The 12,941-nt window shown below is 30.6% G+C and overlaps 1 protein-coding gene across 2 annotated transcripts; it reads left to right on the top strand.

The window, feature by feature from the left end:
• Window positions 1–10,334: 10,334 nt before the first annotated feature.
• LOC107894197 (heavy metal-associated isoprenylated plant protein 36) lies at window positions 10,335–12,334 on the top strand. 2 transcript variants are annotated; one of them, XM_016819433.2, is made up of 4 exons: window positions 10,403–10,728; window positions 10,844–10,919; window positions 11,053–11,082; window positions 11,241–12,334. In XM_016819433.2, exons 1-4 carry the CDS (start codon window positions 10,612–10,614, stop codon window positions 12,062–12,064), a joined length of 1,047 nt encoding a protein of 348 aa, XP_016674922.1. In that variant the 5' UTR covers window positions 10,403–10,611; the 3' UTR covers window positions 12,065–12,334. The 2 variants fall into 2 exon arrangements, with proteins under 2 accessions (XP_016674927.1, XP_016674922.1); XM_016819438.2 differs by lacking the exon at window positions 11,053–11,082 and having other exon boundaries at window positions 10,335–10,728.
• Window positions 12,335–12,941: the final 607 nt, after the last annotated feature.

Here is a 12,941-nt window from a genome sequence, read left to right as displayed (position 1 = left end):
TATATTCTGATTTTATTGAAAGAATTGAATAGAAAATGAATATTTGGGATCTAATTGTAAAAGAGTTTGAAGTTAAAGTTTTATGTGGAAATTATGAATTTTAATAGTTATGAAATAAATTATAATGTCTAGAAAAAGTATTAATTGAGAAAATTATCTTAATTGAGGGGTTAATTGAGCAAGGACTGAATCGTATGAATTGTGAAATTTGGGGTAAAATGGAAATCAACCTTTTGCACTAAAACTGTTTTGGACAGCAGCAGTAGTTTAACTTTGAAAAATCACCAAAAATTGTATAAATCGAATTAGAGGATTAATAAAATATGAAATTAAAGCTTATTGAGTCTAGTTTCTTATAAAATAAATTATGTAAGCAATGAAGTTGTAAATCATAAGATACAATAACTTTTGTGAGACAAGGTCAGAATGATTTCGGGTTCCCCTGTTTTGAATTTGGAAAATCATCAAAAATTGGATAAAAATAATTAGAGGCTTAAATTTATATGTTTAGAATTCTGAATGGGTCTAATTTCAAGATAAACAAACAAAGACATCATTCAAATCTTGTACGATAAGATAATTAATTTTTAGTGAAGAAGGGCGGAACCGTTAGACAGCAGAACAGGGGAGACTTCAATGAATAAACTGTATTAATTGGCCCAACCAAAAATTATGAAATTTTTATGGTAAGAATACATATGAGTCTAGTTTCTGGGAAAATTTATGGATCTTAATTTGGAGTTCTGTAGCTCAAGATAAAAATAATTTAGTGACTATGACACAGATGGACAGCTTGAATATTCACATAAGTAGATAGTGAAAATTATGGATAATGTTATCTACAAGTGTGTTGTTTATACTAAGGATGTGGATGGAGAGGAGGAGGAGGAAAAATATAAAAATATATATGAATGACTCGTGTATAAATTGATCACATGCCCGGTTATAATCGATAAGTGTTGGATTAGAAATGATATAATGTTTTATTTGGAATATTTATTATGAAATTATGATTATTGTTATAATACAAAAATTGAACTTGTGAGTTTATATGGCTAAATTTTAGTGATTATTTGTTAATTTTATGAATTTCATGATGTGTTATTTCATATGTATTGATGATAGAATCGTGAATAATGTAAAAGCATGAAAATTGAATAAATGATCAAATTGAGCATTTCAGTTCAGTGACAAGATGAATTGAAGGAAAAGACCATGGTTGGACCATGGCAACAAGTGATAAGTGATAGCTTCGGCCACACTTATCTGATCAAGGACAAATGAAAGTGACAAGTAATAGCTTCGGCTACACTTATCTGATCAATGACAAGTGAAAGTGATAAGTGATAGCTTCGGCTACACTTATCTGATCAATGACAAATGACAAGAGAAAAGTGGTAGCTTCAGCTACCTGATCAGTGAAAAGTGGTAGCTTCTGCTACCTGATCAGTGAAAAATGGTAGCTCCGGCTACCTGTTCAGTGAATAGTGGTAGCTTCATCTACAAGTGACAAGTAATTTTCGTATAAGACCATATCTGGGATATGGCATCAGTAAGATATGTGATTCGTGTAAGACCATAGCTGGGCTATGGCATCGATATATGAATATGTGTAAGACCATAGTTGGGCTATGGCATCATTATGTGAAGATGTGTAAGACCATAGTTGAACTATGGCATCGAGAAAACGAAGTACTCAATTCCGTAAGACGTTCACTAATTTGACAAAGTTTGATAAGTGTTACATGGATTTATGTGATACAAGGAAGTACGAGTTGATAAGATACGAGTATAGAACTTGGTTAATAAATGAATTCATTTGTGATTATATAATTGTTCATCTTGAATGTACTGTCCATATGTATTGATAATTCAAATGTTTTAATGAATAAAATTCCAATATGGAATAAATTGAACACGAGACAAATAATTATGAAATTGAACTCGGAATTCATGAAAATGACGGTTATTGATATATGGAGACATGAGACATTGATATATGAATATGGAAAATGTTTGATAAATGTGTTTATTCATAATTATAGAATTATATACCTCATGGGTACTATTTGCATAAAGATGATATTTCAAATACTTTGGTTATTTAAGCTTAAATATGAAATAGTATGAAATCAAGATAAGTTGTTATGAAAATATATTTAGATTACAGAGATATGGCTGATATATGTTGTATGACTACATAATGTGAAATTGTGTATATATATGATAAATATAATGAGAATTAAGCCAATACACGTTTCTTGTTATTTATATGAAGTGTACGATTGACAAGGGTGATGAAGTTATAAACAGAGAGTTACACGAGTTGAAAACACGAGCGTGTGACTCTCCAAAGTGTGAAAATTTTCTAAGTGTTGCAAAAGTTTCATATGTTTACGGTTTGGTCCCAAACTACCCTGAATGTATGTTTTGGGCCCCCTAGGCCCATATAAGGGACGTTAAACATATGTATGAAAGTTTTTAATTTAGAAGAAATTTTATGGCTGATTTTTTTACATGATTGATTATATTAAGTTCGGTAATGCCTCGTACCCTATTCTAGGCTCGGAATACGCGTAGGGGTTGTTACATATGTGAATTCATTGGATACGAGTGACGTGTTACTGGAATTATCGATATGGTTGAGCTCCTGCATTTGTTGCGGATTCACCATAGCTCGTATGAGCTTACTGTTTCAGCTCATTGGAACTTACTAATTTAGCTCAGAAGAGCTTATTGTTCAACTCAATAGAGCATACCGTTTTCAGCTCAATAGAGTTTACTGTTATCAGCTCATAAAGAGCTTACTGGCCATGTCTTGAAAGAGCATGTATGATGATGAATTGACGGATTTATTGACATTGTTCACTCGATTATCCTTTGAAGTTCTAATAGATTCAACGGGCCTAAATAATTGTAACGCCCCCTACCCGTATCCGTCGCTGTAATAGAGTACGAGGCATTATCGAGGAGTATGAAACACTTACAGATAATTTAAATATATTTTCATAACAACTTGTCTCGGTTTCATACTGTTTCATATTTAAGCTTTACTCACCAAAGTATTTGAAATATCATCTTTATGCAAATAGCACACATAAGGTACATAATTCCATAATTATAAATAAACACATTTTTCAAACATATTCCATATTCATACGTCGTTGCTCAGTGTCACGATTCACAACTAAGTATGGTTTTCCTTATTGAAATACCATACCTACATTTCACAACTCGGTATGGGAAATGCCATACCTACGTTCTTAACTCAGTATGGATAATACCATACCTATGTTTCACAACTCGGTATGGATGATATCATACCTATGTTTCACAACTCAGTATGGTTAATACCATACCTACTTTCACAACTCGGTATGGATGATACCATACCTACATTTCACAACTCGGTATGGTTAACACCATACCTACGTTTCACAACTCGGTATGGATGATATCACACCTACGTTTCACAACTAGGTATGGTTAATACCATACCTACATTTCACAACTCGGTATGGATGATACCATACCTACGTTTCACACTTTTCCATGGATCAACCATTGTCTTTTCCGTCAATTCATCTTGTTACTGAACTAAACTGTTCAATTTGATCATTTATTCAATTTTCATGCTTTTACATTATTCACGATTTTATCATCAATACATATGAAATAACACATCATGAAATTCATAAAATTAACAAATGGTCACTAAAATTTAGTTATACAAACTCACAAGTTTAATTTTTGTATTATAACGATAATTATAATTTCATAATAAATATTCTAAATAAAACATTATATCATTTCTAATTCAACATTTATCGATTATAATCGGGCATGTGATCAATTTATACACAAGTCATTCACACACATATATATATATAATTTTTCCCCTTCCTCCTCTCCATGCACATCCTTGGTATAAATAACACACTTGTAAGTAAGCTTATCCATAATTTTCACTAATTACTTATGTGAATATTCAAGCTATCCACCCGTGTCATAGTCACTAAATTATTTATATCTAGAGCTACAGAACTCCAAATTAAGATCCGCTAATTTTCCCTAAAATTAGGCTCATATATCTTCTTACTATAAAATTTTCAGAATTTTTGATTTAACCAATAATTACAGTTTATTCTTTAAAGTCACCCATTTTCTGCTATCTGACAGTTCCGACCCTTATTCACTAAAAATTAATTATCTCTTCGTACAAGATTCTAATGATGTTTTCATTTGTTTCTATTGAAAATAGACTCATTCAGAATTCTATACATATAAATTTAATCCCCTAATTATTTTTATTCAATTTTTTATTATTTTTTAAAGTCAGAACAGGGGAACCCGGATTCATTCTAACCTTGTCTCACAAAATTCATTATATCTCATTATTTACAAATCTATTGCTTACACAGTTTCTTCTATGAGAAACTAGACTCAATAAGATTTAATTTCATATTTTGTTCATTTTCTAATTCAATTTATAAAATTTATGGTGATTTTTCAAAGTTAGTCTACTGCTGCTGTCCAAAATTGTTTTAGTGCAAGCTGTTTATTACCATTTTTCCCCTAAGCTTTTAATAAATAACAATTCCGTCCCTACTCAATTGGCCTCTCAATTGAGCTGATTTTTCTCAATTAACACTTTATTCTATAACTTTAAACTACTTTACAACCTTTTTAAATCATAAATTCAGCACTAGACTTTAATTCCAAACATTTTCACAATTAGGTCCTAAAATCAATTTCCACCAATTTTACTTGATAAAATTATCATATATCTAAATTAAAGCTTCAATTATATGTTTATTCATCATATACTTCCATCACTAATCCATAAAAACTTTAAAAATTAACCATGAAATCAAAAACTAACGAAATAGTAAGTTGGACCTAATTGTAAAAGTCCAAAAACATAGAAATTTCTAGGAGAAAGCAAGAATTAAACTTACATGTAGCTAGAGAATGAAAACCAGCTTGAACCCTCTTCCATGGCTGTTTTTCAGCTGATGAAAATAAAGAAAAATGAAGAGAATTCTGGATATTCCAATTTAGTCCCATGTTTATTCATCATATTCTTCCATCACTAATCCATAAAAACTTTAAAAATTAACCATGAAATCAAAAACTAATGAAATAGTAAGTTGGACCTAATTGTAAAAGTCCAAAAACATAGAAATTTCTAGGAGAAAGCAAGAATTAAACTTACATGTAGCTAGAGAATGAAAACCAGCTTGAACCCTCTTCCATGGCTGTTTTTCAGCTGATGAAAATAAAGAAAAATGAAGAGAATTCTAGATATTCCAATTTAGTCCCATTTTTATTTAGCTAATTTTGGCAATCTTCCAATTTTGCCCTTATTTCACCTCTTTTCCTGATTTTTCTCTGCTATTGCCGCCCAATTTATCTCCTTTGGGCTTATTTCACTTTAGGTCCTTCCTCATTTGACAATTGAGCTATTTAATATTTTGCAACTTTTACACCTTTTTTAATTTAGTCCTTTTATTTAATTAACCACCCAAACGTCAAAATTTTCTGACGAAATTTTAATACTACCTCACTAACACTCCATAAATATTTTTAAAAATATTTATGGCTTGGTTTATGAATTTGAGGTCTCGATACCTCATTCTCAACATAATTTACCTAATTAATTATTTTAAATCACTCACTTCACTAATTCAAAAATACTTTTATATTCACACTTGCCTCGTAGGTATTAATTTATGAAATTTTTGACTCATTCGTCGGATTTAGTGATCTCAAATCACTGTTCCGACACCACTGAAAACTAGGCTATTACAATAATGTTGTATGAACAAGTTACGATTTATGTATTAATTGAATGACTAACATGTGATGATTATGTGTGATTAGGTGATGGTTATATTGAATTGTTATCAAGTTATTATTGCATTTGATTACTTTAAATGGTAAGTTTAATTCTAAATTATACGGGATTCCTAAGCTTAGAAGCTTACTCTGTTTCTATTTCTATGTCTTATAGAGGTTCGTTAGCTCACTCGTTCTAGACAAGTCAGATTTGCACGTCACACTATCCAAATTTTTGTTTGGTATTTTGAACTTTTGAACCTATGTAAATATGGCATGTATAGGCTAGTTTGATAGTAAAAGTTATGTTTTGGAATCATGTTTTGAGTATGAATTTGTATATAAGTTAAGCCATGTGATTTGGCTTATTTGGTACCATGTTTTGGTTGTATATATATGTGTTTGAATATAGCATGTTTTGGTATGATAATATTTCAATGAAAATATGCAAAGATAGTCTTGATTTATGGATGAATTGTATATTTTGTTGTATAGGTATATGGACATGTAAATGGTAATTTTGGAATATGGCTTATAATGTGTATTGAATTGGTTCACTTGGTTATGAATTGAGTTGTTTAAATATGGTCAAATATGAATGTATATGCTTATGTTTTAGAGTGGCAAATTTAGCTATTCCAATGGCTTATTTTTGTCCACACGAGCAGAGACAAGGGCATGTGTCTTAGCCGTGTGCGACACACGGTCATGATACACGACCGTGGGTCCCCTAGGGTACCCTACGAATTAAAGTCAGTATACCCTCCAGTTTTGACACGGCCTAGACACATGGGTGTGTCTATTGGTCGTGTGTGGCACACGGGCGTGTGGTCGGCCGTGTGGCCAAGTCAGTAGCCTCCCTAATTTTCACACGGTCTGGTACACAGGCGTGTCTTGTGGCCGTGTGGACAAGTCAGTATGTATGCCCTATTTTGCCACAGTTTAGACACACGGGCGTGTCTAAAGTCGTGTGAGGCACATGGCCTGTTAACACGGGCGTGTGACATTTGTAAAGTTGAATCTAAGTTTCTGAAACTTTCATACATTACCGATTTGGTCTCGAATGCATGATTTAAACCTTGTATGCTCGATTTAAGTTTATATTAATGATTTGTTTTTATTGTAATGAGATGATATTCGATATATGATTGTTCTGAACTGAGTCACAAGTCCGGTAATGCCTCTTAACCTATTCCGGCAACAGTTATTGGTTAGGGGTGTTACATTGTAGATGATGATATGGAAGGTTAAAGGGTATGATTGATTAGGCTGAGTTTAACTAAGTTGAATTGGTTGGGTTTGGTGTCTAACTATGGCATATTGGATTGGATAATTGGAATTGGTTAAATGCCATGTTTTAGCATGTATTCAGCATGGTTTATGCAGATAATGTTTGTTATATATGCACCAAATGTGCTATTAGTTAAGTTGGCATGAAATAGGGACTAAAATGTATATTTCCAAGACTTTACCTACAAGGTATCAATGCCTAGGCAAAAGTATCGATACTCTAGCAATTTTTTCTTTTAATTTTTAGAACACCGAACCTTAAAATGTTATCAATACGAGGGGTAAGGTATTGATACCTTGAGTAAGGTATCTATACTTTATAATTGGCATCAATATAATTGGTTTTAGATTAATTTTTCTAATCATCAAAGTTCAAATTGGTACTAGTACCAAGTAAGGGTATCGATATCTAATATGAAATTTTGAAAACTTTACAAAGTGGTCATATTTCATGCTCGAGCCAATAAAAGAGCTTTCGTAAGCTCGATTGAGACTCGAAAAAGATTGTCTATCATGATGTAAATGTATTTATAATATGATTGGATGTTTGAATGATTTGTTTGCTGAATATTTGACAGTAGTTGCTCCGACAATGGATGTGACATCCTGTAGCTTGAACCCGACGATCAGGTTGGACGAAGGGTGTTAAACATTTAATTCCAACACTAAAGCAAACATAGGGAAGAAAGGATAGAAAAACCTCGTTACTCGCAATACATACACCTTGCAACAACTCTTTACTAACCTCTCCCTACACCCAAAATCTATATTCTTAATGGTTCTTTGCAACTTACACGATGTGAACCACCACCAAAGTCAACCTCCAACACATTATGTAACATTATTATAACAATTATTTTATTTTTACATATTATGAAATTTATATGACATAAAAATTAAATCTTAATTTTATATAATACTATAATGTAATACTATAATGTAAACATTAAAATATATGTTGAGTAGTCTATATTTAAAATTTGTACTAAAAATAGATTGAATTATTAAATATTAAATTAAAAATAATATTATTTTTTTATAAAAAATAAAACAACAAACCTAAAAAGAATTTAAATTAATCATTTACAAATACAAATGAATTTAAAATCAAAATCAAAACAAATATTTCAAGCTAAACAAAACTCAAACAAACATAAAATATATTAATTCCATACATAAATTCAACCTAACCTCTCAAAAACACCTCTACCAAGTATATCCTCATAAAATACTAGGCTTAGAGTATTCAAGCAAAGCTGCAAATCAATCAATCCTTGTGTGGCAAAAGGCAAAGTGAGGGTATTGGAGAAATAAATTGGACCATTCAATTTGGGAATTAATAAAAGGAGAGGTAACTTTATTCTTAATGTTTCTCAAAGCAGTAGTCATTTGCTATCAAAGTTGTGTAAGTAAGAGGTGCTAATAGATCGAGTCGGGCTGAGTTCTGGTTTAAGCATAATATTAATATATTTTATGTCTATTTAAGTTTGGCCCGACCCAACTCGAATTATGAACTTAAAATTTTATCCAAATCCGCTCATATTTGTAAAAGACTAACTCAAAGCCATTTAGTCCCGCCCATCTTATTTTTTAATATTTTTAAATTATTTTATTTATTTTATTTTAATATTTAATAATTTTATACATTTTTTATTTATTGAAAATTTTTATATAGTCAATCTTAATATTATTTTGATGTTTACATTAAAGTAGTATTATATATTTAATATAGATTTATTTTTTTAATTAGTTTTAAATTTCGTAATATATAAAAAAACATAATATAAAGTATTATAAATTTAAAAATGAGTTTAGTCGAGTTGAGTTTGGGTCTTGAATGTTCAATCTTGAGTTCGGTTCATATTTTCAACGAGTCTAATTTTTTATCCAATATTATTTTTTAAACTTAATATTTTTATCCATTTTTAAAAATTTCGGACACAACTTTACACCTAATCAGATAATCCAGGAACAGTCCTATGTGTAAGCATTTCCATGTTATAAAATTCAATTTATATGCCTAATGTTGACTCCAAATTTGTAGCTCGGCTGCTACGGATTAGTCCTAAACAAGAGTATTATAAACTCTGAGTTTTATTTTTATATTTATATTTAATCATAAAGAAATAATAATATTTTTATAGTAATATTTTTTATTATCTTCAACATTGCTTCGAGCTTTGGGAAAAATCAAGCTTTGAATTTGTTCAACATAAGTCTAGTTTTAAATTTTCAATAATTTTTATATAATATATATTTGTATTTTTTTCAACGTTTATATATTATATTTATAATTTTTAATTAAATTACTTTCACAACTCGTGAGGTAACCGAGTTCATAAAATATTTAATTGAGTTTATGTTATTAGATAATTGGATATTAATTTAATTAAAAAAATCTTTTATAAGTGAAATTATATTATCATAACAACTTTTCTTATTTTCTATATTTGATATAAATTACGCAAAAATCTACAAATGTTAAGATTTGGAGAAAAAACATTGCAGTTTTAAAATTTCCAATTTAACCTTCAATTTTAGTTTAATTTATTTTTTCATAAATTTTAATAAATATGTATTTTATTAGTATAGGAATTGTTTTAGTTCGATTGGAATAGGTATTATTATCAATGCAAGAGGATGTGGGTTTGAGTGTGCTGAAGCGCGTTATCCTCCTATTTATGAGTTGAGGAGAGACTATGAGTAGTTCTTGATAATAAAATATAAATTTTAAATACCTTTTAAGTAAGTAATATAATTTATTTGTATAATTAATGATACATAAAACATTTTAAAAGTTTAAATATAATAATAATACAAATATATTAATGAATTCAACGGTTAAATCATTAAAATATTAATCGTATAAGAAATTGCGAAAGAATGTAAAACTACTTAAGTTTTACAAGTTGTAAATGAATCATTAGTTATAAGAGTATTTTGATAATTTCGCTTCTAAATGCAAAAGCTAAAAGTACTTAAATCCCAACATTTACTTTTGGTTAGAAAAATACTTTTTGATAATTTTATTGATTGAGACTCTTTAAATGACAAGATTTTAAAATTATATCAATAGTCAAGTCGATCAAATTACCAATTTATTAATTTAATTAATTTTAATCAAATTTTTAACATAATTTAATTAATTCATATCGATTTATGTCTCAATCCGTTTAAATTTTTTCTCGAGACGGATAACTCAGCCGGTCTAGTTGAGAGAACCACGGTTGGGGCTAAGATTATTAGGTGTCCATTATGATATAAAGGAAAGGAAAGCTTAGAAGAAAAAATTTAATGTTAATAAATTCATTTCCCAGGCAGCAAATACTCCCACGCAGCACCAACTCCTAGGCCTTCCATCTTTAAGCCTTCACTGCTTAGCCTTAAGCATATTTCCCTATCTCTTTCATATTTCTCCTCACTTAAATCCCAGAAAAAAAAAATCTATACTTCCTCTGCTTTCTTCTTTTTACTTTTGTTCTAATGGCAACAACCGAAGGAAAACCAGAAACCAAACAAGAATCTAAGCCAGCTGAACCCAAACAAGAATCTAATTCCAAAGATGTGGAAGAAATCCAAGAACCTGCTCTCAAGTACAAGGTAAATTTAAAACTTGCTTCTTACTTTACCTTTTTTGTTTTTGTGAAATTTTTAACTAGATTTTTCAGACCTTAGTGTTTAACCATTAATTGTTGATTTTTCCTGTGTTATTCAGGCTTGGGTGCTGAAAGTTTCCATCCATTGTGAAGGTTGCAAAAGGAAAGTTGAAAAGATTCTAAGAAGAATCGATGGTAAAGTAAACATCCTCAACTATCTCATATCCTTTTAACATGCTTGTGTTATCTACCTGCGCATATTTAGAAATTTCATGTTTCTGCAGTTTCTTAGTTTTTATTTATTTATTATCTTTCATGTCTGTTTTAGATCATTCAGCTAATCAGAATCTTGATACTTGTGAGTTTTTCTCATCTGGGTTTTGTTCTTTATTTCAGTTTACATAAAATCATCAAAATATTCTCTCTTTTTTCTGGACATATTCTTTTATGGTAAAAATTTCTTTTTCTAGCTTTTTCTCTGGTGTTCATCTTTTTCATTTATTCTGTAATTTGCAGGTGTTTACGAGGTTGATGCTGATTTGAAACAACAAAAAGTGACGGTAAAAGCCAATTTACACGTAAATGTCGATACTTTGATCACGAAGATAGTAAAGAAAGGGAGACATGCAGAGTTATGGCCTGAAAAATCTGAGAAAAAAGGAAAATCAAAGAACAAAGACAAACAAGGTGGCCAACCAAACAGTGAAGAAGGTAACCATGGAGATGATAAAGATAAAGAAGCAGCGAAAACTGAAGACGGTGCTTCTAAAAGCGGTGAAAATGGTGGTGACGGCTGCAATGGTGGACAAGCCCCGGAACCGGAAAAGAAAGGGGGCGGTGGTGAAAGTGAAGGCAATGCTGCTACTGGTGGTGGTGGTGGTGGTGGTAAAAAGAATAAAAAGAAGGGGCAGAAAGGGAATGTTACTGTTAATTTTGATGAGGGTGAACACCACCACCACCACCACCCTACTGATGTTGGACCTCCACCTACAGGATCACATTTCACTGGTTATGGACCTTATGGTCCTATTCCCATCACCACCCCCATGCCATCTCCAGCCAATCATAGCCCTCCACGGCATCACCACATGGATGAATACCCAACGTATTACCATGCACCACCACCGGTGTATGTTACTAGATACAACACAGCTTATCCTGGTAGTTGCCATAGCGAATTGTATTACACCTCACCACGACCGTATTCATGTATGTATATGCACCCGGGATACATGCCTGAACACCCCTCTTTCGACATGTATTCATCGTATTCGTCACAACCATCCGATTCTTTCGAGGTTTTCAGCGATGAAAACCCGAATGCATGTTCGGTTATGTGACGAATGCTTTGGCATCATACGGAACGAAGCTTATACTACTTGTATAAGTGTATTATGGTGATAAATTTTGCAAAGTAAGTATGTATAGGAAGAAACCTTGTAGTTTTCAAGTATGGGGGAAAATAGGCTAAAATATATGTGCTTAGTTTTTTTAAGTTACATTTGGCCTTGTAATGCTTAGTTGCTTTGTAGACCACTTGCCCCAATCTCACCTCACTAATTCCTTTCTTAAAAGTAGGTTTTGATTTGGCATTTTGCCTTTTGATTAAATGAATGCTGAGATAGTTAGTTGGAACAAAAAAATTACAATTCATATTATGGCCAGGATGTTCACCGTTTTAAGTGTGACTTGAATTTGAATTGTACTAATCATGTTGTTATTAGGTTTTTATCATTCTCTTGTAATTTACACACACAAAAAAAGTACACTTTGGATGAAGAAAAATAGAGGCTCAAATTTACTTCAGAAAGATAGGTAGATAGAAAGGTATCAGAATGGATAATTATACTTGAGAAAGCTTTAATTTTTTTAATTTTTTTTGGCTTCTTGATTTTGGAATTTTTTTTAGTTTTATGTTTGTAATATTTTGATTTTTATTCTACCTTAAATTTAAATTCATCTTTTTGAATCCAAGGTATTATTGTATAATAATTTATTTGACCTTTTAATTTTATAAAAAAAAGTATTTTTAACATTTTATTTAATTTTTTGTTTCTTTTAATTCTTAAACTTGTATTATTTGTCAAATCACTCTAAAATAGAAAAAATATATTAACTTTATTGATGTGACATCCACGTGTATGTCACATCAATAATTTATTAAATTTAAAAAATATAAAAATTCCCAAAAATTATTTAAAAGCAAAAAAAATTATA

The sequence above is a fragment of the Gossypium hirsutum genome, chromosome A08 (genome assembly GCF_007990345.1).
Source record: "Gossypium hirsutum isolate 1008001.06 chromosome A08, Gossypium_hirsutum_v2.1, whole genome shotgun sequence".
NCBI lineage: Eukaryota > Viridiplantae > Streptophyta > Magnoliopsida > Malvales > Malvaceae > Gossypium > Gossypium hirsutum.
The sequence above is the reverse complement of the archived record's forward strand: the minus strand, read 5'-3'. Positions and strand labels throughout refer to the sequence as shown.

Excerpts from the sequence above, each read along its gene's own strand:
- LOC107894197 (XM_016819433.2), top strand. The coding sequence starts at position 10,612 with ATGGCAACAACCGAAGGAAAACCAGAAACCAAACAAGAATCTAAGCCA. Across the intron at positions 10,729-10,843 it reads AACCTGCTCTCAAGTACAAG|GCTTGGGTGCTGAAAGTTTC; the intron begins GTAAATTTAAAA and ends TGTGTTATTCAG. Across the intron at positions 11,083-11,240 it reads TAATCAGAATCTTGATACTT|GTGTTTACGAGGTTGATGCT; the intron begins GTGAGTTTTTCT and ends TGTAATTTGCAG.